This window comes from Danio rerio, chromosome 19 (genome assembly GCF_052040795.2).
Source record: "Danio rerio strain M-AB ecotype USA chromosome 19, GRCz13ab, whole genome shotgun sequence".
Lineage (NCBI taxonomy): Eukaryota > Metazoa > Chordata > Actinopteri > Cypriniformes > Danionidae > Danio > Danio rerio.
Window position 1 is genome coordinate 880,001 of NC_141039.2, and position 27,500 is coordinate 907,500.

The 27,500-nt window shown below is 39.1% G+C and overlaps 2 protein-coding genes across 5 annotated transcripts in view; both read right to left on the bottom strand.

Annotated features, from left to right (window-relative positions):
• Nucleotides 1–2,502, bottom strand: part of slc6a19a.1 (solute carrier family 6 member 19a, tandem duplicate 1) — a 14,668-nt gene extending 12,166 nt beyond the window's left edge. Inside the window, exons 1-3 of one of the 3 annotated variants that reach the window (XM_087294400.2) lie at nt 2,209–2,438; nt 1,875–1,912; nt 219–359 (exon numbers count right to left, since the gene is read on the bottom strand). In XM_087294400.2, the coding sequence (XP_087150526.1) occupies nt 219–351 (133 nt within the window). In that variant the 5' untranslated portion in view covers nt 352–359; nt 1,875–1,912; nt 2,209–2,438. 3 annotated transcript variants of the gene reach the window in all.
• Nucleotides 2,503–7,554: 5,052 nt separating this feature from the next.
• Nucleotides 7,555–27,500, bottom strand: part of slc6a19a.2 (solute carrier family 6 member 19a, tandem duplicate 2) — a 23,675-nt gene continuing 3,729 nt past the window's right edge. Inside the window, exons 3-12 of one of the 2 annotated variants that reach the window (XM_087295188.2) lie at nt 25,907–26,044; nt 25,514–25,695; nt 22,290–22,400; nt 22,049–22,161; nt 21,821–21,949; nt 19,899–20,055; nt 19,606–19,810; nt 16,886–17,045; nt 13,664–13,826; nt 7,555–9,232 (exon numbers count right to left, since the gene is read on the bottom strand). In XM_087295188.2, the coding sequence (XP_087151314.2) occupies nt 8,993–9,232; nt 13,664–13,826; nt 16,886–17,045; nt 19,606–19,810; nt 19,899–20,055; nt 21,821–21,949; nt 22,049–22,161; nt 22,290–22,400; nt 25,514–25,695; nt 25,907–26,044 (1,598 nt within the window). In that variant the 3' untranslated portion in view covers nt 7,555–8,992. Of the gene's footprint in view, nt 9,233–13,663; nt 13,827–14,860; nt 16,106–16,174; nt 17,046–19,605; nt 19,811–19,898; nt 20,056–21,820; nt 21,950–22,048; nt 22,162–22,289; nt 22,401–25,513; nt 25,696–25,906; nt 26,045–27,500 lie in introns of those variants that run through there. The other variant, XM_087295190.2, reaches the window with a different exon arrangement.

Here is a 27,500-nt window from a genome sequence, read left to right on the forward strand (position 1 = left end):
TGTGAGAGAGAGAGAGAGAGAGTGTGTGTGTGTGCCAGAGATATTATAGTCACTAATTAAAAGTGTTTCTGAATCAGCCATGTTCAGCCAATCAGGACGTGTGTTATTAATATCTGGCTGTATGCAGTTGTTTGTTCTCTGAGGGTGGGTGTAGAGCTAAACTAGACACCATCATTAACCTGATTAAATACTATGGAAGATGTGTGTGTGTGTCTCACCGACTCCTGTCAGATAGGGGCTGATGGACCTCCACACTCCGACACTGCCGCTCCTCAGTCTCTGCCCGATGGCGAACTCCAGATGCAGCAGCGGGACCCCCTCCAGAACCAGCAGGATGAGGAACGGGATCATAAACGCTCCTGAAACACAACACACACACACACACATTCAGCTGCACCAGAGTGTGTTTACTGTGTTGTACATCCTCTATAGCTCTGGCAGAGGTGTGTTTGTACAGTGTGTGTGTAAGAAAGTAGTGATTTCTAAATGTACTTTGACAACACAACCAACATTATTCAGTGTGTTCCTCGTGATTTTTCCAAAATAAACACGTATTCCAAGTTTGGTTCTCGCAACACATGTCAAAAACTGTAGTATCAGTGAAGCATTTCCCGCTGTGTAATGCTGCCATTCCTGTTCACAACACTTTAAAGGTGTTGAGGGGCTGAAGACAGCAAGTGTTTCAGGTGTAATTCTGTCCCATTCTTCCTGCAAACAAGGCTTAAGGTGAACAACAGCACGAGGTCTTCATTGTTGCATTTTGTGCTTTAAAAAGCTCCACACATTCTCTATTGGAGACAGGTCGGGACTGCAGGCAGGCCAGTCCAGCGTCTGTCTCCTCTTCTCTGTAATGTGGTTCTGCATGGTCTTGTTGGACTCTGCATGAGCGTCCCTGGAGAAGAAGGCAGCATGTTGAGCTCCAGAATCTCTGTGTGCTGTTCAGCATTAATGGAGCATCACAGAAGAGCAGGTCACCTTCACCAAGAGCACCGACACAACCCCGGACCAGGACAGAGCTGGGCTTTTAGACGTTTTGCTGGTGACAGTCTGGATGATCCTTTTCTTCTTTAGTCAGGAGCACACGTTCCTCCTAAAACACCTGAAACATGTTTCATCTGATCATAGTACACGTCTCCACTGTGTGATGCTCCATTCCAGATGCCTCCAAGCCCAGACTGCGCTTCTGGACACTGTTAACCTAGGGCTTCCTTTTGGCACAGTACAGTTTCCACTGGCATTTGTGCACTGTTGAAGGTGAAATCTCCACATGTCCTCCTCTCTTTCTCTGTGTTTACACATTTCAGCCATTTTCTCTCGTGTGTGTTGTCAATCTGGCGATCCTCGACTCATCCTGAAAGACTAGAGCTTTCTTGATGAGCAGATCATCATCACCATCACCTGATGACATCAGCTGTGTCACGTCACATGATTTTTTTTTTTTTTGAACAAATTTTATTTTAAACAGTCAAACAAATTGACAAAGGTTTATTTTTCAGTTTAGCAAACAAATAAAACTAATAAATAAATTAAATTAAAATAAATAATACAAAAAAAACTAAAATACAGCAAGAATAATATAGATTCAAAATAATTTAACACACTTTAAAAGAAAAAAAAAAACAATATTAATGTTAAATAATACGTAAAATAACATATTTGTCTGATCTATATACTTATATACCTATATACTAATCTATATACTTACAGTTCAAGATAAGAGTCACCATCTAGATTCTCCAAAAAGTCATAAAATATTTTCCAAATTGACCAAAATATATGAATTTTGTTTTTTAAATAATAGGTGATCTTTTCCAAGGCAAGGCAAGGGGTCATCCCCGTTATCCACACATCACATCATTATTCCAGCAGTTTACCTGATGACTGCCCTGATTCCTGTTTCTGTGTTGCAGGTCTGAGCAACAGAAAAGGAGGAAGATTTACAAATGAATTGAAGCTGACCAGACACAACATCAAATATGTCATGTTCATATAGTCTGCAAATGATTACAGTGTGAACAATATATATAAGTACATTTAGAAATCACGACTTTCTTCATTTATGTGTGTTTTCCATACTCTCCCAGTGTTTTCTGATTTGGGGTTGTACCTCCTCCATGTCTCTGGCACAGGTAAGTAAACCTCCAGACATTCCCAAGCCCCACACAGGTGAGTGTGTGTATATATGTGTGTATAGTGTGTGTGTTGTACCTCCTCCATGGCTCTGGCACAGGTAAGGAAACCTCCAGACGTTCCCGAGCCCCACACAGAAGCCCACACAGGTGAGCATGTACTGGGCTTTGTTGTCCCACTTGGGCCGCTCTCCAGCCTCCTGCAGCTCCAGCTTCTCCAGCTCACTGTGAGACGGGATCCGCTGCTCCAGACCCGGGTTCGGCAGCTTCAGCTTCATGGTGAGTGTGTGTGTGAGAGAGAGAGTGTGTGAGCTCACACTGATGGACAGACCTTTAATACTCCTCCTCTGTCCCGGGACGTCTGAAGTGTTTCGTCAGCAAGATAAAGCACTAATGCTGGTTAATGTGTAATGCTCCGTAATGATTGGATGATTTCTGCTGGTCAAACAAATCAGATGCCGTTTTAACATGCCGACGGTTTATTAGCTGATGGCACTTTTTACAAATAAGGACATTTACAATGTCTGACAATTTTTCACATTTGAAAGTAAAGGCTGGATGATGCTAGTTAATGTGTAATGCATTAGTTAGTTAGTTTATTAGTTAGTTATATTTATCCCTGTATGGAGATTTTATCTGCAGTGTACACCCACAGAGACATCCGACAGTTTCACATTTGGCATTCATTTATATTAATCATTTTTAAAAACCCAAAGTATCATGATGGCAGCACTCAGCATCAGCGGACACTAAGATACCGGGCTCATACGGTCATGGAAAACCTGGAAAAGTCATGGAATTTTGACATGGCATTTCCAGGCCTGGAAAAGTTTTGGAAAACCCCACAAAGTTTTGGAAAAGTCTTGGAAATTGGTTTAACAAATATCTGTATACTTGAATTAGGGATATTGGAAAAATCTGGCATTACCATATTTTCAACCCAGACTCATTCTGAAAACGTACCTCTATATACATTTCTGGAGACCGTGAAATATGTCCCAGGAGATACGTATTTTTGCAGTTTTTGTTTTCGCAAATCCGCGAGAGAATCTCAAATTTCTCTCATGAGTGCCGTTCAAGCCTGCTGTTCTCACGTAAATCCACTAGAGGCCGTTGTTGACTGACCCACCCTCCTCCTTCCCTAAACATAACCAATTTTATCGATTGACCCGCCCACCACTTCCCTAAACCCAACCGACAATTCACAACAGCAATGCAGAAAAAAAACCCTCGTCTGATTTTTACAACCCAGGCTCATTCTGGAAACGTAGCGCCGCGGACGTTTCTGGAGACCACAAAATACATCCCGGGAGGTACATATTTGTGGAGATTTTGTTTTTGCGAATCTGCGAGAGGCCACTGTGCTCGCTTTTTCACGTCTTGAACGCCTCTCGTGTGCGTGCGCCATTCGCGTCCTTGCTGTTCTCGCGTAAAAAAGCTGGCGGAGGCCGGTGTCGATCGACTGTCTGACTGAATGAATGACTGAATGATTGACCAATCGGCCGACCTCCTCCTCCTCCTTTTTCCCTAAACCCAATCGATGATTTACAAAAGCCGTGCAGAAAAATTATTTTTTGTCTTACCTGATTTCTGTGACTGCTCTTCCCTGGACTCGAACCCGGTCGTCAAACGCGGCTGGCTCCTCGTCCTCCTGGACTCCGCTCTGCCGGCGTAAAACGACGAACTAACTGGACAAACTGGTTGCGGCAGGAAACCCCTCCACACGGAAGAGGTAGGTCGTCAGCTCAGTCGGCGAGCGTGAAAAGGAGCGGCGTCACACCGCCCCCTGGCATTTACTTGAAAAAACGGAATGCAGCCATACATACCTCCGGCCACGTAAATCGTGGTCTTCAGAAACGTCCGCAGGGCTACATTTTCAGAATGAGCTTGGGTTGGACTTTTACCATGTTTTCAGATTTCACCACACTCTCACGCTGTTATTTACTTGTTTATTTTAGTTTTTGGATTCTGTTTTTGTCTGACCTGCTTTCTGGAACCAGACTCAAACCCCATCGTCATGGTCAACTCCTTTCAATTCCGCCAACGTACATGACGAGCTACTGGACAAACTGGTTGCAGCGGGAAAGCCGTCCACACGGAGGTAAGCGGTCAGCTGGAATTGATCAGCTAAGCTGGCCGTAGTGTATGACTGTGTGTGTAAATGAGTGTGTATGGGTGTTTCCCAGTACTGGGTTGCAGCTAGAAGGGCATCCGCTGTGTAAAACAATCTGGATAAGTTGGCGGTTCATTCCGCTGTGGCGAGCCCTGATAAATAAAGGGACTAAACTGAAGGAAGATGAATGAATGCATTAAACTAAATGAAATGAGTAAAATTTCGGTGCCAATTAACTGAAATGAGAGAAGTTTAACTACATACAACTATAAACAAAATCTGAAAATACGTAGAATTTCTTTTGCTGTTAATTATTTATATTGTTTATCCTTTTTTATGGAATCAAACATTCTAATGGATTATTTTTGCTCGTGTAATACGTGTTTAATTATGCCAGTGTTTGAGCTCATCGAGTGCGGGATTGCTCTGAGTAAATATTGATGATGTGGGGATTGTGAGTGATATTTTTACAGCTCTTCCTCCTGCATGATTTATTGTATGAAATATTACAGTGTTCTGATATGCTGGACAGAACGTACCCTGTTATCGGCTCAGAGCGGATATCTTTACTGCAGATAAACACAAATGATCAAACCTGCAAATTTATTTTATTATTACAAAGGCCACATTGTTAAGAACAAAAGCAGATCATAAAACACGTTATCACACATCTACAATTACATCCTCCTCGAATGATCAGAAGATGTTATGCAGATGAAGACTATTCGCCCTTCTGTGAATTTCTGCAAATATTTCCTAGATGATGTTGAACAGATTCAGGAATTAATTATTTTTTTTAAATGTTAAAAAATAAAAGCAGTTTTTAATTTTTTAAACCCATTTAACTCTTTAACTACCCCACCAAGAAAAAAATGTTTGGATGTTTGGATGCCGCTAGTTAACACAATGTATTTTTTTTTCAACCCATTCCAAAATTCCTAAAATATCAGCCTCTACCAAATGCTTGAGATGTCGGTTTATGGAAAAAGTACCAGAAGTAATGCATATACTATGATAAATCTCCGAATATGAAGTGTAAGACCAATTTATTATAAAAAAAAATAGTCAAAGTTAAACATTTTTGACTACTAAATCATCTTTATCTTTTGAAGTGTGCCATAAAATATTTCAAATCCTCATTTAACACGCTTTCCTGTTTTCTTTTTTACAATAAAACCAAAGTCAAGTGTTGCAGTGCAACAGGATGTGTGTAAACCAATATTTAAAACAGTCAAAACATGGTCAACCGAAGCAGTTTTTAATTATTTAAAGCCATTTTAAGCTCAATATTATTCACCCCTTCAGCAATATTAGTGTTGGATTGTCTCCAGAACAAACCACTGTTATACAATGACTTGCCTAATTACCCTAACTTTACCCTAATTACCATAGTGAAGCCTTTACATGTCACTTTAAGCTGAACACTAGTGTCTTGAAGAATATCCAGTCTAATATTATGTGCTGTCATCATGATGATGAGAAAATAAATCAGTTATTAGATATGAGTTATTAACACTATTATGATTAGAAATGTGTTGAAGAAATCTGCTCTCTGTTAAACAGAAATTTGGCGAAAGAAAATACAGGAGAGCGAATAATTCGCAATACTGCATATGAACACTGATGTTTCTTTAAATTTAGAAGTCTAGTGTTAATTATGTACAAATGCAGTCATGTGAAACAAATGACCCAAATCAATCAAGGAAATAAAATACTTAAGAAGGTTGAAAAAAGCGATCAAAATATGGTTGTTTGATGAGGATAATTAGTTTGCATGGTGGACGAGGATGTTTTATTTTATATGTTACTTGATTGTGAATAGGGTTGCAGCCGGAAGGCCATCCGCTGCACAAGACATATGCTGGATAAGTTGGCGGTTCATTCTGCTGTGGTGATTAATAGTGGGACTAAGCCTAAAAGAAAGATGAATGAATGAAGGCATCATCTGTATTTTGAAGCAATACTGTGTTTTATTTAGCGGCGAGGACTGCAATGGAAACAAGCCCAGGGCTTTATTGTGTTTTTATCCTCAACAGTTCTTATTTCGAAATGTATGGGATACTTCAAGATTAAACATGTACATCCTTCAGATGTTTATTTTACACAAATATTATTTTGTATAGAACAAAATTACATTATTTTTACAAAAGAAAACTCATGAGGTAAGTTTGTTGTGCATGAATCCATCAGTAAATGATCACCTTGGAGCTCTGTTTACATTGTATGCATACGGTTTATGGAGGTTTTTTTCTGATATGGAATAAAAGATTTTTTTAAAAATGCAAATCTCACAATTCTGACTTTTTCCCCTAATAATGTCATTGAATAATTCCTCAACTCTCAAGTGCATTCTTAAAAAAAGGAAAAAAGTGTGAGCAAAGAATTGCCTATAAACTAGGGGTGCTCAACCATCCTGCAGAGTTCAGCTCCTACCCTGATCAAACACACCTGAACCAGGTCATGAGGTCTGAACAGCTCTTGATAAGACAGGTGTGTTTGATATGGGTTGCATCTGAAATCTCCTGGAAGGTACATCTCCATGAACAGGGTTGGCCACCCCTGCTATAAACCATATAAAATCAACATCAATTATATTTATGCAATCATTCATTTTCTTTTCGGCTTAGTCCCTTTATTAATCTGGGGTCGCCACAGTGGAATGAACCGCCAACTTATCCAGCATATGTTTTACACAGCGGATGCCCTTCCAGCTGCAACCCATCACTGGAAAACACCCATACACACTCATTCACACTTATACACTATGGCCAGTGTAGTTGATCAGTTCCCCTATAGTGCATGTGTTTGGACTGTGGGAGAAACCGGAGCACCCGGAGGAAACCCACGCCAACACGGGGAGAACATGCAAACTCCACACAGAGACACCAACTGACCCAGCCGAGACTCAAATCAGTGACCTTCTTGCTGTGAGGTGAACGTGCTAACCACTGCACCACCGTGCCGCCCCAATTATATGTATATTATAATGTAAATAAATTATATTTAAATAACTATAAACAAAAGTTGCAATTCTGAGAAGAAAAATGTAAATATAATCTTATTTGCCTAAGAAAATTTGTGATTTGTAATTTTTTGAGCGCTAGCAGAATTGGGATGCACTCAGATTTGTACATTTAATAATAATAATAATATTAATAATAATAATAATAAATAAAAATAACAATAAATTAATTAAACTCACAAATATGATAAAGTCACAATTCTGGAAAGAAAAATGAATTGCAATATATAGAGCTGCACGTTTGCCCATGAAGAGCTGAGGAAATGTGTATTTAGTTGATTTACAGTTGATTTATACATTAATTATGGTTTATTTATTAATAAAAAAACCCTCGGAACTGCACGACATGAACTCAGAGTTATCAGAAATAACGTCAGAATTGCCTGCAAACTCTTAATTACATTAAATAGTCACAATTTTGAGAAAAAAATTGCAGGAATGACAATAAATTAACAACCGTAAAAAATGAACTCGTAATTGCAGGACAGTTTTGCAAGCAAATAAACAATCAAAAAACAGTTCATCTAGCTGGATTTAACACCACTGAGCAAGTAAAAATAACATCATTGACATTAATTACAATATACAGTGCATATATCACTGCTTTAAAGTCACAGAAGCTCTCGTAATAACCCCCAGAAACAGTGGAGTGTTTCAATAAGTGCCTCAAAACTCAGAATAGAGACACACGTCAGATCCCAGCAGCTTATCAAGCCTTCACTGCAGAAATAATAACTTATTTTAGAGGGAAAAGTTCACAAAAGTCCAGTCCTTATGTAGTTTGGTGATTTACTAATCTGCTCTCAGTCCAGATGAACATTTGCACACACTCACACACAGTATATGTGTACATACAAACAGAACCTCTCAGTACGGCATGTCTCATGTATGTTCAAGTGTGTGTGTCTATGCATCTATAAGTGCGTGTGTGTGTGTGTCAATTTCAAATTTAGTTTTTTTTGTCTCATACACAGTACAATATGCAGTGTGTGTGTGTGTGTGAGCAAGAGTGTATTCGTCTCTGTCTATATAGGTTTGTATATATATTTATATGTGTGTGTGTGTATATGTAACCCCGCCAGTCCTACACCACCCAACCCGCTCCGAGCTGGTATCGAACCGGCGACCTTCCGCATGGGAGTCGGTTGCTCTAACGAGGAGGCTAAAAACCATAACGGCTGTGGCTAGAGCAGCTTTAGAGGTCAGAGGAGTGAGGTTTACCTGCACAGCACGCACTAGCCGGCCTCTGCTACATATATATATACAGTATGTATGTGTGTGTGTGTATTTGTGTCTATGAGTGTGTGTGTGTGTTTCTGAGAGAGAGTGTGTTTGGTGTTTGTGTATGTTTCAAATTTAATTTTTATTAGTCACATACACAGTCATACACAGTGTGTGTGTGTGTGTGTGTGTGTGTGTGTGTGTATGTCAGTGGAGTGTGGGGTTGTTTTGCTCTGTCTCCATCATCTGTATCCTGTCAGAGATGGAGTATGGTGGTGTGTGTGTGTGTGTGTGTGTGTGTGTGTGTGTGCGTGTGTGTCAGTGGAGTGTGGGGTTGTTTTGCTCTGTCTCCATCATCTGTATCCTGTCAGAGATGGAGTATGGTGGTGTGTGTGTGTGTGTGTGTGTGTGTGAAAGTGGAGTTCTGGGGTGGTGGGGTTGTTGTCCTCCATCATTTGTAACCTGTCAGAGATGGGTTGTGGTGTTTCTGCGGTGTGTGTGTGTGTGTCAGTGTAATGCAGTGCTGATGGGGTTGTTTTGCTCCGTCTCCTCCATCATCTGTACTCTATCAGAGATGGAGTATGGTGTCTCTGCGGCGTGTGTTTCCTCTTTCTTGCAGCAGCGGTTCCTGATGAGTCTGACCAGCGCTACTGTGGGAATAACCAACACTGGAATACCGGCCAGAATGAAGATGATGGCAGAAATCCAGCCTGGGTACGGCAGCACGGACAGGGTCGGGAAGTTCTCCTGAATAACACAAAGGCGGACGGTTAGCATGTGCACTTACAGTCCAGCTGAAGTCAGAGTTATTCACCCTCCTGTGCAATTTTCTGTCAAATATTTCCCAGATGATGTTGAACATTTCTCACAGTATTTCCTCTAACATTTGTTCTTCTGGAGAAAGTTTTTTTTATTTCTTTAATAGTTTTAAAGCCATTTTAAGCTCAATATTATTGGCCCCTTCAGCAATATTAGTGTTGGATTGTCTCCAGAACAAACCACTGTTATACAATGACTTGCCTAATTACCCTAACTTTACCCTAATTACCCTAGTGAAGCCTTTACATGTCACTTTAAGCTGAATACTAGTGTCTTGAAGAATATCTAGTCTAATATTATGTGCTGTCATCATGATGATGAGAAAATAAATCAGTTATTAGAGATGAGTTATTAACACTGTTAGAAATGTGCTGAAGAAATCTGCTCTCTGTTAAACAGAGATATTGGGGTGAAAATAAACAGGAGGGTGAATAATTCAGGATGTAACAGTCACAATAGTGCATATGAACATGATGAGAGCACTATTGTATTCTAGATTAAACATGTGCATCCTTCAAATGGTTATTTTACACATGTATTAACTTGTGTAGAATTTTTTTTTTACAAATAAAAGTTGCTGACATGAAGTTTGCTGTGCATGAATCCATCAGTAGAAAATAATTAAAAGGGTCATTTTCTCTGTTCGAGCTCTGATTATATTGCAGGGTTCAACGCTAAGAATTTTTTCTACTGGCCCGATTGGACCAGTGGTTCAGATTTTTACTTGCCCTGCCAACATTTTCACTGGCCCCATAAAAGAAATAAAAAAGTTAGCCACATATATTAAATAATGTTTCACGGAATAATGTCAGGTGGTTCATTCCACTGTGGTGACCCCAGATTAATAAAGGGACAAAACCGAAAAGAAAATGAATTAATGAAAATAATGTCAGTAGTTGTAGAATTTAAATATTTGAAAAATATTTAGCAGTAAAATATAGCAGTATGGAAAACGTGCACGTATTTTATCGCAAAACAAAAGGTGGCTGACTTAAAAGTGACGGCAAACTAAGCAAAACATTTTTTTCGTCATGCTGTACCTATTTAAATGTTTCCACAAAGATAGAAACAGACATTTCCTTTAGCCTCATAATTCAATGTCGCGGTCATGTTGCCGTCTATTAAAATTTAGTGACAAGGCAGCACTGCCCCGATCCGGCCAGTAACAATTCTGTCTACTGTACCGAGCATCTCTCACACTGGCCCCGGGCCATCGGGCAGCCCTTATTGTTGAGCCCTGTATTGTATGCTTTATGGAGGCTTTTTTTCTGATATGGAGAAAAAAGGGCAAAAAAAGCAAAACTTATTTCACAATTCTGAGTTTTTACGCATAATTTGAATTTTACAAACTCACAAATGCATTCTTAGAAAAAGGAAAAATTGTAAGTTAAGAATTACAAAAATACTTATAAACCACAGACTGTAAAAATATATCAAATATATTTATATAGCTAAAAACAAAAACATTTGCACAAAGAAAACTTGAAAAAAAAATAAATGTAAACTCAGACTTGTCGAAATTGTTTAATTGCAAGAATGGCTAAAAATTAGAAAGTTGAATTTTTTGAGAACTAGTAAAACTAGTAGAAAAATCTGCTCTCTGTTAAACAGAGATATTGGGAAACAATATACTTATAATATACAAACACAGCTGAAGTCAGAATTATTCGCAACCTTTGAATTTTTTTTTATATTCCCCAAATGATGTTGAACAGATTCAGGAAATGTTCACAGTGTGTCTAACAATGTTTGTTCTTCTGGAGAAAGTCTTATTTGTTTTATTTCAGCTAGAATAAAAGCAGTTCATAATTTTTTAAACACCGTTTTAAGGTCAAAATTATTCGCCCCTTCTACAGAACAAACCATAATTATACAATAACTTGCCTAATTGCCCTAACCTGCCTAGTTACCCTAATTGAAGCCTTTACATGTCACTTTAAGCTGTATAGAAGTGTCTTGAAGAATATCTAGTCTAACATTATTTACTGTCATCATGACAAAGAAGAAATAAATCAGTTATTAGACATGAGCTATTAAAAACTATTATGATTATAAGTGTGCTGAAAACATCTGCTCTCTGTTAAACAGAAATTGGGAAAAAGAAAAACGGCAGGCGAATAATTCAGACTTCAACTGTACTTGTTTAACAATAGTTTTTATTATACATGAACTGGCCAAACTAAAGTGGTTTAAAACATGTCTTCTGTAAACTCTGTTAGTAAATAAAGTGTTGATTAAAGGAATGTGGCCTGAAAAACAAACTCAGTCAGAAGATTAACTTTAATCCAATGCTGGTGTTCAACAGCAGGTGGCGCTGTGTGCTCTTTTAGAAAAACTTCATGACTGGTTTTGTGTGTTTGAACATACAGTAGCCCAAATCTTTGGACCTTTTCTTGTAGTTTAACTATAAATTATTAAGTCAGAATTGTTCGCCCTCCTGAATATTTGCTTCCTAATATCTCTGTTTAACAGAGAGCAGATTTCTTCAACACATTTTTAATCATAATAGTTTAATAACTTATTTATAATAACCTAATATTTTCTCTTTGTCATGATGACAGTACATAATATTAGACTAGATATTCTTCAAGACGCTAGTATTCAGCTTAAAGTGACATGTAAAGGCTTCACTATGGTAATTAGGGTAAATTTAGGGTAATTAGGCAAGTCATTGTATAACAGTGGTTTGTTCTGGAGACAATCCAACACTAATATTGCTGAAGGGGTGAATAATATAATAATAATAATTTACATTTACATTTAGTCATTTAGCAGACGCTTTTATCCAAAGCGACTTACAAATGAGGACAAGGAAGCAATTTACACAACTATAAGAGCAACAATGAAGAAGTGCTGTAGGCAAGTTTCAGGTCTGTAAAGTCTAAGAAGGGAAGTATTAGTATTTTTTTTTGGGTACAGTTAGTGTGATATCCAGAGAGGCAATTGCAGATTAGGAAGTGTAGTGGAGAGTAAATAGTTGAGTTTTTAGTCGTTTCTTGAAAGTAGCGAGTGACTCTGCCGTTCTGATGCAGTTAGGGAGTTCATTCCACCAACTGGGCAGATTGAGCGCGAGAGTTCGGGAAAGTGATTACTTCCCTCTTTGGGATGGAACCACGAGGCAACGTTCATTCACAGAACGCAAGTTTCTGGAGGACACATACATCTGCAGAAGTGAGAGCAGATAAGAAGGAGCAAAGCCAGAAGTCGCTTTGTAAGCAAACATCAGAGCTTTGAATTTGATGCGAGCAGCAACTGGCAGCCAGTGCAAACGGATGAGCAGCGGAGAGACATGTGCTCTTTTAGCTTCATTAAAGACCACTCGTGCTGCTGCGTTCTGGAGCAGCTGAAGAGGCTTGATAGAGTTAGCTGGAAGCCCAGCTAGTAGAGAGTTGCAGCAATAATATTTTTTATTTATATAGCGCCTTTCCAGAGCTCAAGGACACTTTACAAAGAATACAACAAAAAGATAAACAAACATACATGAAGTCAAATATAACAAACAAGACCTACAGTAGGAGGCATATGAGCAGAGGGGAGGTGGATCAGATTAAGTGGTCAGTTTGGCAGACCAGAAGTGAAGCATTCAGAAAATAAGAGAGTCTTAAGTAAGGATCTGAATTCAGAGATATTATTAGCAGAGCGGAGTGAGCGTGGTGGAGAGTTTCAGAGTTTGGGTGTAATAACACTAAATGATCTGCCCCCCATTGAAGAGAGAGGTGATACCGAGGGACAGCGAGAAGGCTCAGAGCCAGCAGAACATAATGAACGAGCTGGGGTGTAGAGGACAAGCATGTTGCAGAGATAGGAGGGTGCTAGGCTGTTTAGGGATCTAAATGCAAGGAGGAAAACTTTGAATTTAATGCGATAAGCAACTGGGAGCCAATGGAGGTCGTACAAGATTGGGGTTATGTGAGCAGAACGTTTGGTATGAGTGAGTTTTGAATATACTGTAATCTGGAGATGAAGCGGCAGGCAGACCAATGAAAAGAGCATTACAGTAGTCGATGCGTGAGGAGACAAATGCGTCTCAGCATCCTCACTACTGATGAAGGCACGTATTATTAATATTAATATTATAATATTGAGCCTTTAAAAAGTTAAAAACTGCTTTTATTCTAGCTGAAATCAAACAAATGAGACTTGCTCCAGAAGAACAAATATTAGAGGAAATACTGTGAACATTTCCTGAATCTGTTCAACATCATTTAGGAAATATTTGATAAATATAATATTAATTAATAACTACATGTATTTGATGTCTGTCTCTGTTACACTAAAGGTGAGCTTCTCTGTGCTGAATCTGCTGTGTTGTTGTTGACTTCGTGAGTGTGTATGTGTGTGTGTGTGTGTGTGACGTACAGACTCCGGGTCCCAGGCGATGTATGTCAGTTTTTTGCTGACGGTGGTGACGAAGTAGAAGAGGAAGATGACCAGCACTATCAGAGGACTGATCAGTCTCCAGGTGGCCTGCCAGAAGATGTTGGGCTTGTGGCCGATCATGAACTTGATGTCATCATTGAATCTGTGACAACACAACAACAACAACATCAACAACAGGTCAGGTTCAGAAAACAGTCATCTGTATGATGGGGTTTATGCACAGCAAGTGTTTTTCAGCCACTGATATACTTCAGGTGAAGGGTCGATGTGACTTTTCAGTTTCATGATGTTCCTCTTACAGGGTTTCTGCAGGTCTCAAGTCAAATTTAAAGGGTCACGAAACACCAGAACACATGTGTTGAGCTGTTGTCAGTGGTATATGTGTCCCACACTGCTAAAAACACTATTAGGACACCTATATTTCACTAAAAAGTGTAAATTGGTTGTTTTTGCGTTATTTCAAGCAAATTCGTACTTCCGGTTTGAAACTAATTTTTGAAGCTGCGTCACGGTCATGAGATAATAGCGTGTATTCCAGCGTGCAGACTGAACGTCTGTGCCAGAGTGTGTCTTATTACGTCTTACAGTGTGCTGCATTAATGCATGAGTAAGGCTTGGTTCAAACCAATCAGCACGCTCTATTGTGCAACTTCATTAATATTCATTACCGTCACAGTGTTTAGACGGCAGAGACGCCACGTTGTGTTGGCAAAACAACTGTGAAGTGATGCTGTTATAGTTTGCTGCAGTGAAGTTTTGTTTTCATTTTCTCTCTGTGAGAGTTCAGCTGGAGTCACGTGTGGATTAACAGTGTACGCGACGCTCGACAACAATAACTTACGTGTCTAAGGAGGATTATTGTTTACCTGAGAGCTGTTCTCATCTGCAAACACTGAGATCCGGATTCGCTGCTCGTCTCCTCTTAATAAAGACGCGGCTCTAGTTGCTGGTGATTGTCCTGTCTCTACAGATTTGGTAAGTGAGCGACCAGTGCTCTTTGTTTATTCAGTTTGATCGTATCAAACTAACTATTGCACCGAGTGTAAACATGTTAGCACCACAACCAAACTTTAACCTCGTGTAGGGTTTTCACCGCATTTTGTGACCGGAATAACACACTTTCTGACACTACCTGCCGTGTGCATCTAAGTTTCCGGGAAATGCAGAGTTTTTTTTCTCTCATGCAAACATTGCATGAAAAATACACGCTTAGAGCAGTTCCTCCAATCAAATATCTCGTTTGTCACGAGGGACATGAATGAATTCCCTGAATGAAAGAGCCAAACTGCAGTTAAAGTCCAACATTTAATCATTTGGCAAATAATTCCACTACAGATGTCCATGTAAACAGTCACTTTCTCCCCTGTGTGTGTGTGTGTTTTGACTCTGAAACAAATAGACACTCCCACACCATCCCACTTTAGTTGAGAGCTGGACACGCCCACTTTTCTGACTTTTTCCAAAGTAGAGGTGTGAAAACACCCTGCTGAAACGAGGGGCTTTCATGGCCCTTTAAGACTTTTAAAGATGCTTTCAAGAACCATTAAGTATGAAATTTTAGATTAGACAGGGTTAAAGACTAAGGATTTTTTCTAATGGCCTGATATTATCATGAGAAATGGTATAATTGTTTTAGGCTCCTCAATTCTTAGTCTTTTTTCCCTGATTGGGGAATCTAGTTTGGGGAGTTTGCTGTCCATCTCTTTGCAACAACAACAAAAAAAAAAATATATATATATATATAAAAGACCAGGTTGGCCTGATTGTGGAGTTTTACTTGGACAAAGCAAATGAAGACCTGTGTAAAATGGTTTAAGACCTACAACACAATATTTCAGTGGCTTTAAGACCCAGCGGACACCCTGCTTTTACAGCATCGATAATTGAATGAAGATACAGTCATTTAAATTGACCTAAGTATTAATTTAGCTGTTCAAGAGTAAACATGGTTAAATAAATGTCCATATTCTAAAGACATGGTGCTGAGTGATGTAGTTGAATGCAGTGCTTCTTGTCCAGTCTGAAAGCCACTTTACATGGTGTATCAATCATGCAGTGAAGATCAGTGATCTTACAGTAAAGCAGATCTTCAATGTGCTGAGTTTATACTGGCGTAACAGATCACAGGAAGTGCTCGAGCTGGCTTATTCCAAATTAAAAGTCTCCGTGCATATAGCCAATTGCAATATTCATTCATTTAATTTGATCCACTTTTCTGGGGCCGGGTTGTGGGGGCAGCCGTCTCAGGAGAGAACCCCAGACTTCCCTCTCCCCAGACACTTCCGTCAGCTCCTCCAAGGTCTGCCGAGATATTTAGTCCTTCCAGGGTGTCCTGGGTCTTCCCCGAGCCCTCCTCCTGGTGGGACACCTCCCTAGGTAGGGTCCAGGAGGCATCCGCAACAGATGCCCGAGCCTCCTCAGCTGCCTTCTCTGGATGTGGAGGAGCAGCAGCTCTACTCCGAGCTCCACCTGGGTGTCAGAGCTCCTCACCCTGTCTATGAGGGTGCGCCCTGCCACCCTGTGGAGGATACTCATTTCAGCTGCTTGTCTCTGAGATCTTGTCCTTTCAGTCATGACCCAAAGCTCATGACCATAGGTGAGAGTAGGAATGTAGATTGACTGGTAAATCGAGAGCTTTGCCTTTCGGCTCAGCTCCTTCTGTACCACAACTGACCGGTACATCCATCACATTACTCCTGCCGCTGTACCCATCCCAACCCCACCAACTTGAACTCCATCTTGGACTTTCCTCCAACCTGGAGATGGCAAACCCTCTTTTTCCAGTTGAGTACCATGACTTTGGACGTGGAGGTGCTGATTCTCATCCCAGCCGCATCACACTTGGCAGAAAACCGCCCCAGTGCATGCTGAAGGTCCATGTTTGATGAAGCCAACAGAACAACATCTTCTGCGGATAACAGAGATGAAATCCTGTGGTCCCCAAACCGGACCCCCTCCAGCCCAGGGCTGCTCTTTGAAATTCTGTCTATAAAAATTATGAACAGAACCGGTGGCAAAGGGCCCTGCTGGAGCCCAACATGCACTGGAAACAAGTCGATTACAATATAATGTGGATCATCCTTGAACAGTGACAGTCCTAAACTGAACTGAGAGCGTCTTCATCTGCTGCTCTTCCGCTTGATGTGCTGAATTATTGCTGTAGCTGTTATTTGATGTGGTTTGTAAGATCTGTGGACTCACCTGTCAATGCCGTAAACGTACGATACAGCCATCATCTCGCAGAAGGCGATGATCAGCAGAGGAATGGATACGGCAAAGCCATCGAACAGAGCGAGCCAATATTCCCCTGAGCCCTGAGCGAATATAATGGCGAAAGCGAAAGACACCACACACACCAAAGCTGGAACACAGACACAGACAGACACTGCAGTCAGTTCATATTGCTGAACAATATGGAGCCTATGAACACGTGCCAGATGCAAAGCAAGTGTTTTTTGCTAGTTTGCTAGTTTTTTATTTTCTTGCCAGCTTAGTCCCTTTATTAATCTGGGGTCGCCACAGCGGAATGAACCGCCAACTTATCCAGCACGTTTTTATGCAGCCGCAACCCATCTCTGGGAATCATCCATACACACTCACACTCATACACTACGGACAATTTAGCTGACACAATTCACCTATAGTGCATGTGTTTGGACTGTGGGGGAAACCGGAGCACCCGGAGGAAACCCACGCAGAGCAACCCAGGCTCATTCTGGAAACGTAGCCCTGTGGACATTTCTGGAGACTGCGAAATATGTCCCGGGAGGTACGTATTTGTGCAGTTTTTTTTTCGCTAATCCGTGAAAGGCCGCTGTGCGCGCTTTGTCACGTCTCAAACGCCTCTCGCGAGCACGAGCCATTCTACCCGCGCTGTTCTCGCGTAAAAAGCCGCCGGAGGCCACCGTCTGTCTGACTGTCTGACTGACTGACTGAATGACTGAACGATTGACTGGGCGGCCGGCCAATTGGCCGACCCAGCCACCCTCCTCCTCCTTCTTCCCTGAACCCAATTGACGATTTACAAAAGCTGTCCAGAAAAAGACAAGCCTCCATCCGATTTTGATCCGCGTCTTCGGATTTCACCGCATTCTCGCCCGAATATGAACTCGTTTGCTTTATTTTTTGTATTCTGTTTTTTTGTCTCACCTGATTTCTGGAACCGCTCTTCCCCGGACTCGAACCCAATCGTCGCCACGGCCAGCTCCTCCTCCGGGCCTCCGCTCCGCTGACGTAACACAACAAGCTAACCGGACAAACTGGTTGCGGCGGGAAAGCCCTCCACACGGAGGAAGTGAGCCGTCAGCCGGCGAGCGCAAAAAGGAGCGGTGTCACACCGCCGGTAGTGTTTGCCTCCGTTCACGTAAATCGAAGACGTCCAGAAACGTCTGTAGTGCTACGTTTTCAGAATGAGCTTGGGTTGACTCAGGGAGAACATGCAAACTCAACACAGAAACACCAACTGACCTAGCCGAGGCTCGAACCAGCGACCTTCAGCAACCTTATTGTTGATCTGCTATTATGGTAAGCGCCGCCTGATGGCAGCTGGGTGTACTGCAGCCATAGACTGTAAAATATATGGACGTAGTGTCCGTGACGTCACCCATAGGTTTCTAAAGAGCGCAAAAGAAGCCACAAGTAGGCGTGGCCAACCGTCGCCTTTTGTTCACTCGTCATCACACTCACAGCGGGATACCAAAAAAGGGCAAAGAGGCGGAGAGTGGGCGGAGCTACAGACACTGCTGGCATTTTGCTTGGAGCTAGTTCAGACACACTTTACTTTAGGAGACGCTTAATACTTTATCACCTGCGACTCGCTTGTGTTCTGACCACCTGTGCTTGGCTGTACACTATATCAATAAAGTGTTTAGACTTTTAAACACACTGCTGTAATACACTGAGCCACTAAACATTGTTCTTATGACGTTTTCAACAGGAGGAAAACGCGAATTACTCACAAACACTTCAGATATAGTCTGTGTTAGTTAATGTAAGACTATTGATGAACTCCAGCATAACACTGTATGACAACGCTTCAGATGACTGATCTAGAGCCTACAGCTGATCAATCTGACAGATTCTGCAGTGCATTACAGCTCTAAATATAAAAATAAACAATAAATGGTCTTAAATAAAACAAATACATGTATAGAGATGGTATATAAGTATATAACTTTACTCACATGGGAAACGGAGGCCATGTGAATGCTTTGTGAGCACAATTAAGTGCACTCAGCATGCCATGCCATCTAATAATTGTAGGAAACAAGTCCAAAAGGCAGTCGACTGTGTAAAGCCACATAAAACAACACAGAAATACGATAAATATGCCGAGTTCAGTGGATAATCTGCAGGAGTCAGCGGAGGTGACTGCGAGGAGCCTAGCTGTCACTCAAGTGGCCACGCCCTTAATTATGCAAACTTAATATAAAGGAAACGGATGAGTTATATAAATATTCACCCCCTCACAGTTGTCATGAAGGGTAATATTAGCTGTATTAACCAACATCTTTTTTGTAGCAGGCTGTAAACACCTCTGCTGTAAAGTTGGCCATTCTAACAGTGCGCTCAATTGAAATTGGCTCTATTTTGGAGCCAGGAGCGGCCAGGACTAGCGGAATTGCGGATGAATTGCAGTTTTAGTATTGCCTTCCTGAGGGAGAGCGGGAGGTTGCCGCTTGACTGCAGCTAAAGTGGGAAACGGCTGCAGTGTACTCATTAATTAATTCAAATCTTTTGTACATTTAGATAAATCTCTATACTTGACGTAAGATTATCCATAATGCATCGCTGACTTAAATAACACAATCAATCGGCATATCGATATTTTGTTCCACCCCTAATCGATAACCCAACAAAGTAAAACAAAATCCAAAGTCAGTCATTTCATGCACTCTTGGAGAGCCCCCTAACATTCTCACCTGTATATGCCTCCTTTGGCCAATTTTTTGGGAGGATATCGAGATCCTGCAGCGGCACCACAACACCTTCAATACTGCCGAACATGGTGGACAACCCGAGGCAGAAGAGCATGATGAAGAACAGCACCGACCACAGAGGAGACACCGGCATCTTAGTGATGGCCTCAGTGAAGACGATAAACGCCAGACCCGTTCCCTCAACACCCTGACAAACACACGACAGCACTGAGAAGATTGACTCCACACTGTACAAAGTATAAGATCAGATCTGCTGGAGGTGCAGGGAAGCAGACCTGGCTCAGAAACGTCTGCATGTCGCAGGTTTTGAGCTGCAGCTCCTGAATGATGTCTGGTCTGCTGATGTTGAGCTGCTGAAGAGCCTCAGTGTAGTTACCCTCAATGATGCTTCCCTCCGGCAGGTCAAACGCGTTCAGCAGAGACAGAATATTCCTGTGAGGAGGAGGAAAAAAAGCGCGCTGAGTTTCAGAATATTCACTGAAAATGGAAAACAGTGTAGAGTTTAAGTCAGAATTATTCGCCCTTCTGTGAATTTTTCTTTGTCAAATATTTCCCAAATGATGTTGAACAGACTCAGGAATTGTTCACAGTGTTTCCTCTAATATTTGTTCTTCTGGAGAAAGTCTGCTTTGTTTTATTTCAGCCAGAATAAAATCATTGGTCCCACTTTATATTAAGTGTCCTTAACTACTATGTACTTACATCAAAAAATAAATACAATGTGCTTACTAGGTTTATAATGTATTTGAGAACACTTGTGGTGCTCTTGAGTTGGGATAGAGGTTGGGTTATGGACAGGTTTGGTGGCATGGGTAGGTTTAAAGGTGAGTTAAGGTGTAAGGGATGGTCAACAGTGTATTTACAAATGTAATAACAAAAGGTAATTACATACCTGTTTTTAATCAAGCATAAGTACACAGTAAATACATGTATTTACTCAATAAGCACATTGTAACAAATTATTAATTCCTGTGTAAGTACATATTAGTCAAGGCCACTTAATATAAAGTGGGACTAAATCATTTTTTAATTGTTTTAAAGCCATGTTAAGCTCAATATTATTGGCCCCTTCAGCAATATTAGTGTTGGATTGTCTCAAGAACAAACCACTGTTATACAATGACTTGCCTAATTACCCTAACTTTACCCTAATTACCCTAGTGAAGCCTTTACATGTCACTTTAAGCTGAACACTAGTGTCTTGAAGAATATCTGGAGTAATGTTATTTACTGTCATATACTGTCGTGGGCTAATAATTCAGGGGGGCTAATAATTCTGACTTCAACTGTGTATATATATATATATATATATATATATATATATATATATATATATATATATATATATACATCTATACACACACACACACACACACACACACACATCTATATATATATATATATATATATATATATATATATATATATATATATATATATACATATATATATATATATATATATATATATGAGAATATCAGAATTATTAGCCCCCTTTTGATTTTTTTTCTTTTTTAATTGTTTCCCAAATTATGTTTAAAAGAGCAAGGAAATTTTAACAGTATGTCTGATAATATTTTTTATTATTAAACATACTATTATCATTATTATAAGTCTTATTTGTTTTAGTTCGGCTAGAATAAGAGCAGTTATTAATTTTTTAAAAAACATTTTTTGGACAAAATTTTTAGCCCCTTTAAGCTAATTTTTCCCCCGATAATCTATAGACCAAACCATTGTTATACAATAACCTGCCTAATTACCCTAACCTGCCTAGTTAACATGATTAACCTACTTAAGCCTTTAAATGTCACTTTAAGCTGTATTGAAGTGTCTTGAAGAATATCTAGACTAATATTATTAACTGTCATTATGACGAAGATAAAATAAATCAATGATTAGAAATGAGTTATTAACACTATTATGTCTAGAAATGTGCTGAAACAATCTTCCCTCCATTAAACAGAAACTAGGGAAAAAAATAAACAGGGGAGCTAATAATTCAGGGGGGCTAATAATTCTGACTTCAACTGTATATATACATATATATATATATATATATATATATATATATATATATATATATATATATATATATATATATACATACATACATACACACACACACATACATACATACATACATACATGATCTTTAACTAAATGTTTATCTAGTGAGCATGAGAGATGAAGTTACCCATTGAGACAGTCGTCAAACCTCTCGGTGGCTCTGAAACCAATGATGGAGTAAATGACTATGGCGGCGTAAATCGATGTCATGCCGTTGATTATAGAGATGATGACGGCGTCCTGCTCGCAGTTATTACTGTAGAAAATCAGACATTTTCACTGGATTAAAACAGTTGCCCTCGCACATCATTACACTCAGCGCAGGTTTGTGTGTTTCAGTGTAATGTTCACTCACTGCACAGAGTTGTAGCTGGAGAAGGCGATCAGTCCTCCAAACGCCAGAGAAAAGGAGAAGAAGACCTGCGCTCCTGCATCCAGCCATGTTTGCGGATCCAGGAGCTCATTCACCTGCACACACACAGTCAGAAAACACATCATGCACACTCACTCACTCACCTGATTTATATAATAATAATAATAATAATAATAGTGTGTGTGTGTGTGTGTGTGTGTGAGTGAGAGAGAGAGAGACTCACATCGGGAGTGAAGAGGAACTTGATGCCGCTGACAGAACCTTTGAGCGTCAGTCCTCTGATCAGGAAGATAGTGAGCACTAGATAGGGCAGGGTGGAGGTGATGTACACTGCCTGCACATACAGAACACACTCAATGAACACACACTCTAAACCACTACAGACACGCAATGAACACACACTGATCAGCAACACACACTCAAACCTCTGCGAGACCTGTAAATCTGCCTGCAGTGCTGTGTTTGGGGGTTTTTAGTGCTGTTTATTTGCACAACAATTGAGCAGTGAGCTCTGTGTTAGCACTGTGACCTCACAGCAAGAATGTTGCTGGTTCCAGTCCCGGCTGGGTCAGCTGGCGTTTCTGTATGGAATTTGCATGCGTGTGAATGAGTGTGTATGGGTGTTTCCCAGTACTGGGTTGCAGCTGGAAGGGCATCCATTCGCTGTGTAAATCATATGCTGGAATAATTGGCGGTTCATTCCGCTGTGGTGACCCCTGATAAATAAGGGTCTAAGCCAAAGGAAAATTAAATGAATGAATGAATTAAGCAGTGCAAAAATGCTGTTATAAATTGTATATTACATTTTTTATGTTTATATATATATATATATATATATATATATATATATATATATATATATATATATATATATTAAAACTCAATTTAAAGTATAAGGAATAAACTTCCAATTAATTTACAAAATTTTATAGCAATAAAAGAAAATAAATAATATTAATTTTCAAAACAATTAATAAATAATAATCTATTTATGAATAATGAAACATTTTGAAATTAATTTAATACACTTTAATAAATGATGTATTTAATATTTTGAAATAAATGTATTAGATTTCAAACATTACTTAAAATACATGAATATCTTTACATTAATTGACAGATAATAACACACAACATATATATATATATATATATATATATATATATATATATATATATATATATATATATATATATATATATATATATATATATATATATATATATATATAATGTTTAAAATTTATTTCAAAAATGTATATATTTTAATTCTAACCTTTAATAAAGTATTTAATACATATTTTGACATGAATAATTATTTTTCATACAGTGTATCTTCATTTAAATTACACACTATAATAAACAAGCATTTGTATTGCATTTAATAAAAAAAGATGATGTAATTTGCCGTAATTCGCTTGCACACAGTGTCTTAAATCAACAAATTCTAATAGTTTTAGCAGCAGATTTCTACATTCAGATTTGATATTGATCTCCTTTGTCTCCATATGAGCTGTTGTCTGCTCTCGCTGTGATGTAAATCAGAGAGAAATATCAGTTATCAGTGATTCCTCTCCAACCATTAGTGTTGTTTATTATCTTTACAGCAGACCAATCTCCTGCCCTTTGTGCTCCTCATACAGCCGTCATATCAGTTTCCTCTTATTATCCCTTTTATGAGTTTTATCCTAGCATTAGCAAAACTTCCAGGCTACCAGACGGTAAATCTGTGTGTTAATGTTTAACCGCTGTCACCACACCCTGGATTAACCCTGTTTATCTGCTCTTTCTGAGGGCTGGTTGTTCATTATTGTGGGGATTTCACTGGGTTAATCATCTCATTTATCAACAAGGTTATTAATGCAGCTGCACGTGGACATAACACTGCGCATGCCCTCTAATAAATCACTCATTGAGGACTGCAGTACACACTTTACACCTCATTTACTGACAATCATGTGTTTGGCAATTAGGGTTAGCATTGGTTTCCCATTTAATAAACACTGCACTGCAAAAAATGCCTTTCTTGCTCAGAGTTTCTGTCTTGTTTCTAGTCCAAATATCTAAAAATGCTTAAATTGAGAAGCATTTTTTTAGACAAGCAAAACATATTGTCTTGTTTTAGGAAATATTGAGTCAAAATGAAGTGAGTTTTGCCTTAAAACAAGACAAATAATCTGCCAATGGGTTAGTAAAACAATATTATCTCAAAGCCATAACAGGATTATTTCACTTACACCATTTGCAGATTATTTTGCTTGTTTTACAGTAAAACTCACCTCATTTTGAATAAATCCTTTCTGAAAACAAGACAATATTTTCTGCTTGTCTAGAAAATGCTTAATGATTTCAAAATGTGTAGATATTTTAGACAGAAACTCTTTGTAGGAAAAGCATTTAATGCAGTGTTTATAAATGAGACCCCAGATAACTCTGGACAAACATCATTTCAGCATTACTGGAAGACCTTTTGTTTCTAATTAAAAATATTCTGTTATCTGGATAGACTACTGATTATTTACATTTTGAAAGCATTATAATGCTGCCTTTAAATGTTTTCTGAATATTTTTAGACAAGTCTAACTAAAACATTTCAGAGATAAAGTAGTGCCTTTTTATCTTTATTAAAGAGCAGATAACTTTGGATGAACATTATTTTAATGTTACCGGAATAACTTTTATTCTTAGTTGCTAGAAGGGATACAGCTGAGAATTACTTTTATTATTAATTAAATTACCTATTAATTTTATTTTTGTTAATGTCTACCCTACCCCAACCCTGACAGTAATGTATTAAAACAGTAATTATACAGAGTATTAATTATATTATTGATTAAATTACCCAATAAATTATATTTTATTAACACACACCCCTACCCCAACCCTCACAGCAATGTAATAATAGCAAGAATTAGTCTTATTATTGATTAAATAAGCCAATAAATTTTATTTCATTAACGTCTACCCATACTACTACCTAAAAACAGTAATTATACAGAGTATTAATCATATTATTGATTAAATTACCCATTAAATTATATTTTATTAACACATACCCCTAAACCAAACCCTCACAGCAATGTAAAAACAGTAATTATACGAAGTATTATTCTTATAATTGATTATTTTACCTATTAAATAGTATTTTATTAATGTTTACCCCTACCCCAACCCTCATAGTAATGTAAAAACAGTAATTATAGCGAATATAATCATAATATTAATTAATTTACTTATTAAATTGTATTTTTTAACATTTTTCCCTACCCCAATTCTCACAGTAATGTAAAAACAGTAATTATGCAGAGTATTATTTATATTATTGGTAAATTTTCCCATTAAATTGTATTTAATTAACGTTTACCCCTACCCCAACCCTCATAATAATGTAAACACAGTAATTATATTGAGTATTATTAATTAAATTATGCATCAGTTGTGTTTCACCTTCCCGGTGGTCTCGATTCCTCTGATGCAGCAAACCCACAGCACCGTCCAGGCACACAGCAGACTGAGCACCATCCACCACTGCAGACCGCCAGAGTCCTCGATGTGCGGCGTCGTGTTCAGAGTCTTCCTGTACCAGAAATAATCCACCGGAGAGCTGCGCTCACACTCCGACACAAACCCTACACACACAGGTTTGTTTTACTGAATTGTGGGGACATTGTATAGGTCTCCATTGTTTTGATAATGTATTGATAGTGTTTTCTATCCCCCTAACCCCAACTTTATCCCCAACCCAACCCCTTACAGGACACTGTGCAGTTTTACTTTCTCAATATAATGTGTGCATGGTGTGTGTGTATGGACAGTGTGTATGGTTTGTACGGTGTGTACCTGTCCTGCTGCCATTAATAGGGCACTGGCTCCAGGGTAAAGGGTCTTGGAAAGAGTTGAAGAAGTACCACATGACCCAGGCGATGATGGTGTTATAGTACATGCCCACGATGAAGGACACCAGCATAGAGGCGATACCTGAGAGAGAGATGCTTTACTCTCTGTGTGATGTTATTCACTATATAATCACCAGAGACAGTGGATGAAACATTCAATCACTCATTTTCCTTCGGTTTAGTCACTTCATTCATGAGGGGTCGCCACGGCAGAGTGAACCGCCAACTATTACAGCATATGTTTCACGCAGTGGATGCTCTTCCGGCTGCAACCCAGTACTGGGAAACACCCATACACTTACTCATACACTACAGCCAGTGTAGTTGATCAGTTCCCCTATAGCGCATGTGTTTGGACTGTGGGGGAAACCAGAGCACCCGGAGGAAACCCACACCAACACAAGGAGAACATGCAAACTCCACACAGAAACACCAACTGACCCAGACGGGACTCGAACCAGAGACCTTCTTACTGTGAGGCATTGGTGCCAACCACTGAGCCACCATGTTGCCCCTAGATGAAACATTATACAGTGTATTCATAGTTTTGGCTAACTAAACCACTCTCTTTAATGCATAGATGCAATGCAATACAGTTTCTTTGTGAGACTTTTCTTTTATAAGGTCTTTTTTGGCAAATTTGGGGAATTTTTAAAAAATATATTCTATATTTTGAAATATGTCTAACTATAACTATTATATTTGAATATATATGTACAAATTTGTAATGTAAACATTATTCCAATAGGTAAAATATATATATATATCTCAATGCCAATTTTTATATTTGGAAAAATAATCATAAATAATAATATATATAAAATATATATATATATATATATATATATATATATATATATATATATATATATATATATGTATATGTAAAATACAAACTCATATGTCAAATGTAATTTGCAATATATTTCCATCTATCAGATGCAACAGAAGAAAGAAACTCTAAATGATGAGGAAATGATGAGAGAATTTTCACTTTTGGGTGAACTGTCCCTTTAATAGGGCGGCACGATGGCTCAGTGGTTTGCATTGTTGCCTCACAGCAAGAAGGTTGCTGATTTGAGTCCCGGTTGGGTGAGTTGGCATTTCTATGAGGAGTTTGCATGTTTCTCCCTGTGTTGGCGTGGGTTTCCTCAGGGTGCAGTTTCCTCCACAGTCCAAACACAGGCGCTATAGGGGAACTGGGCAAGCTAAATTGGTCATATATAGTGTACAAGTGTGTGTGTTTGAATGAGTTTGTATAGGTGCTTCCTAGTACTGGGTTGCAGCTGGAAAGGCATCCACTGTGTAAAACAGATGCTGGAATAGTTGGTGGTTCATTCCGCTGTGGCAACCTCTGATGAATAAAGGGACTAAGCCGACGGGAAATGAGTGAATGAACTGTCCCTTTAATGCACTCTGACATGCACCAAATGTAAATGTTTCATTCCTAACAAAACTGTTAAAGGTTTTCCCCAATAGGTTTGTTTATATGTTAATGACCTCATTTATAGTAAATATTTCATTTCTGAGATCTAAAT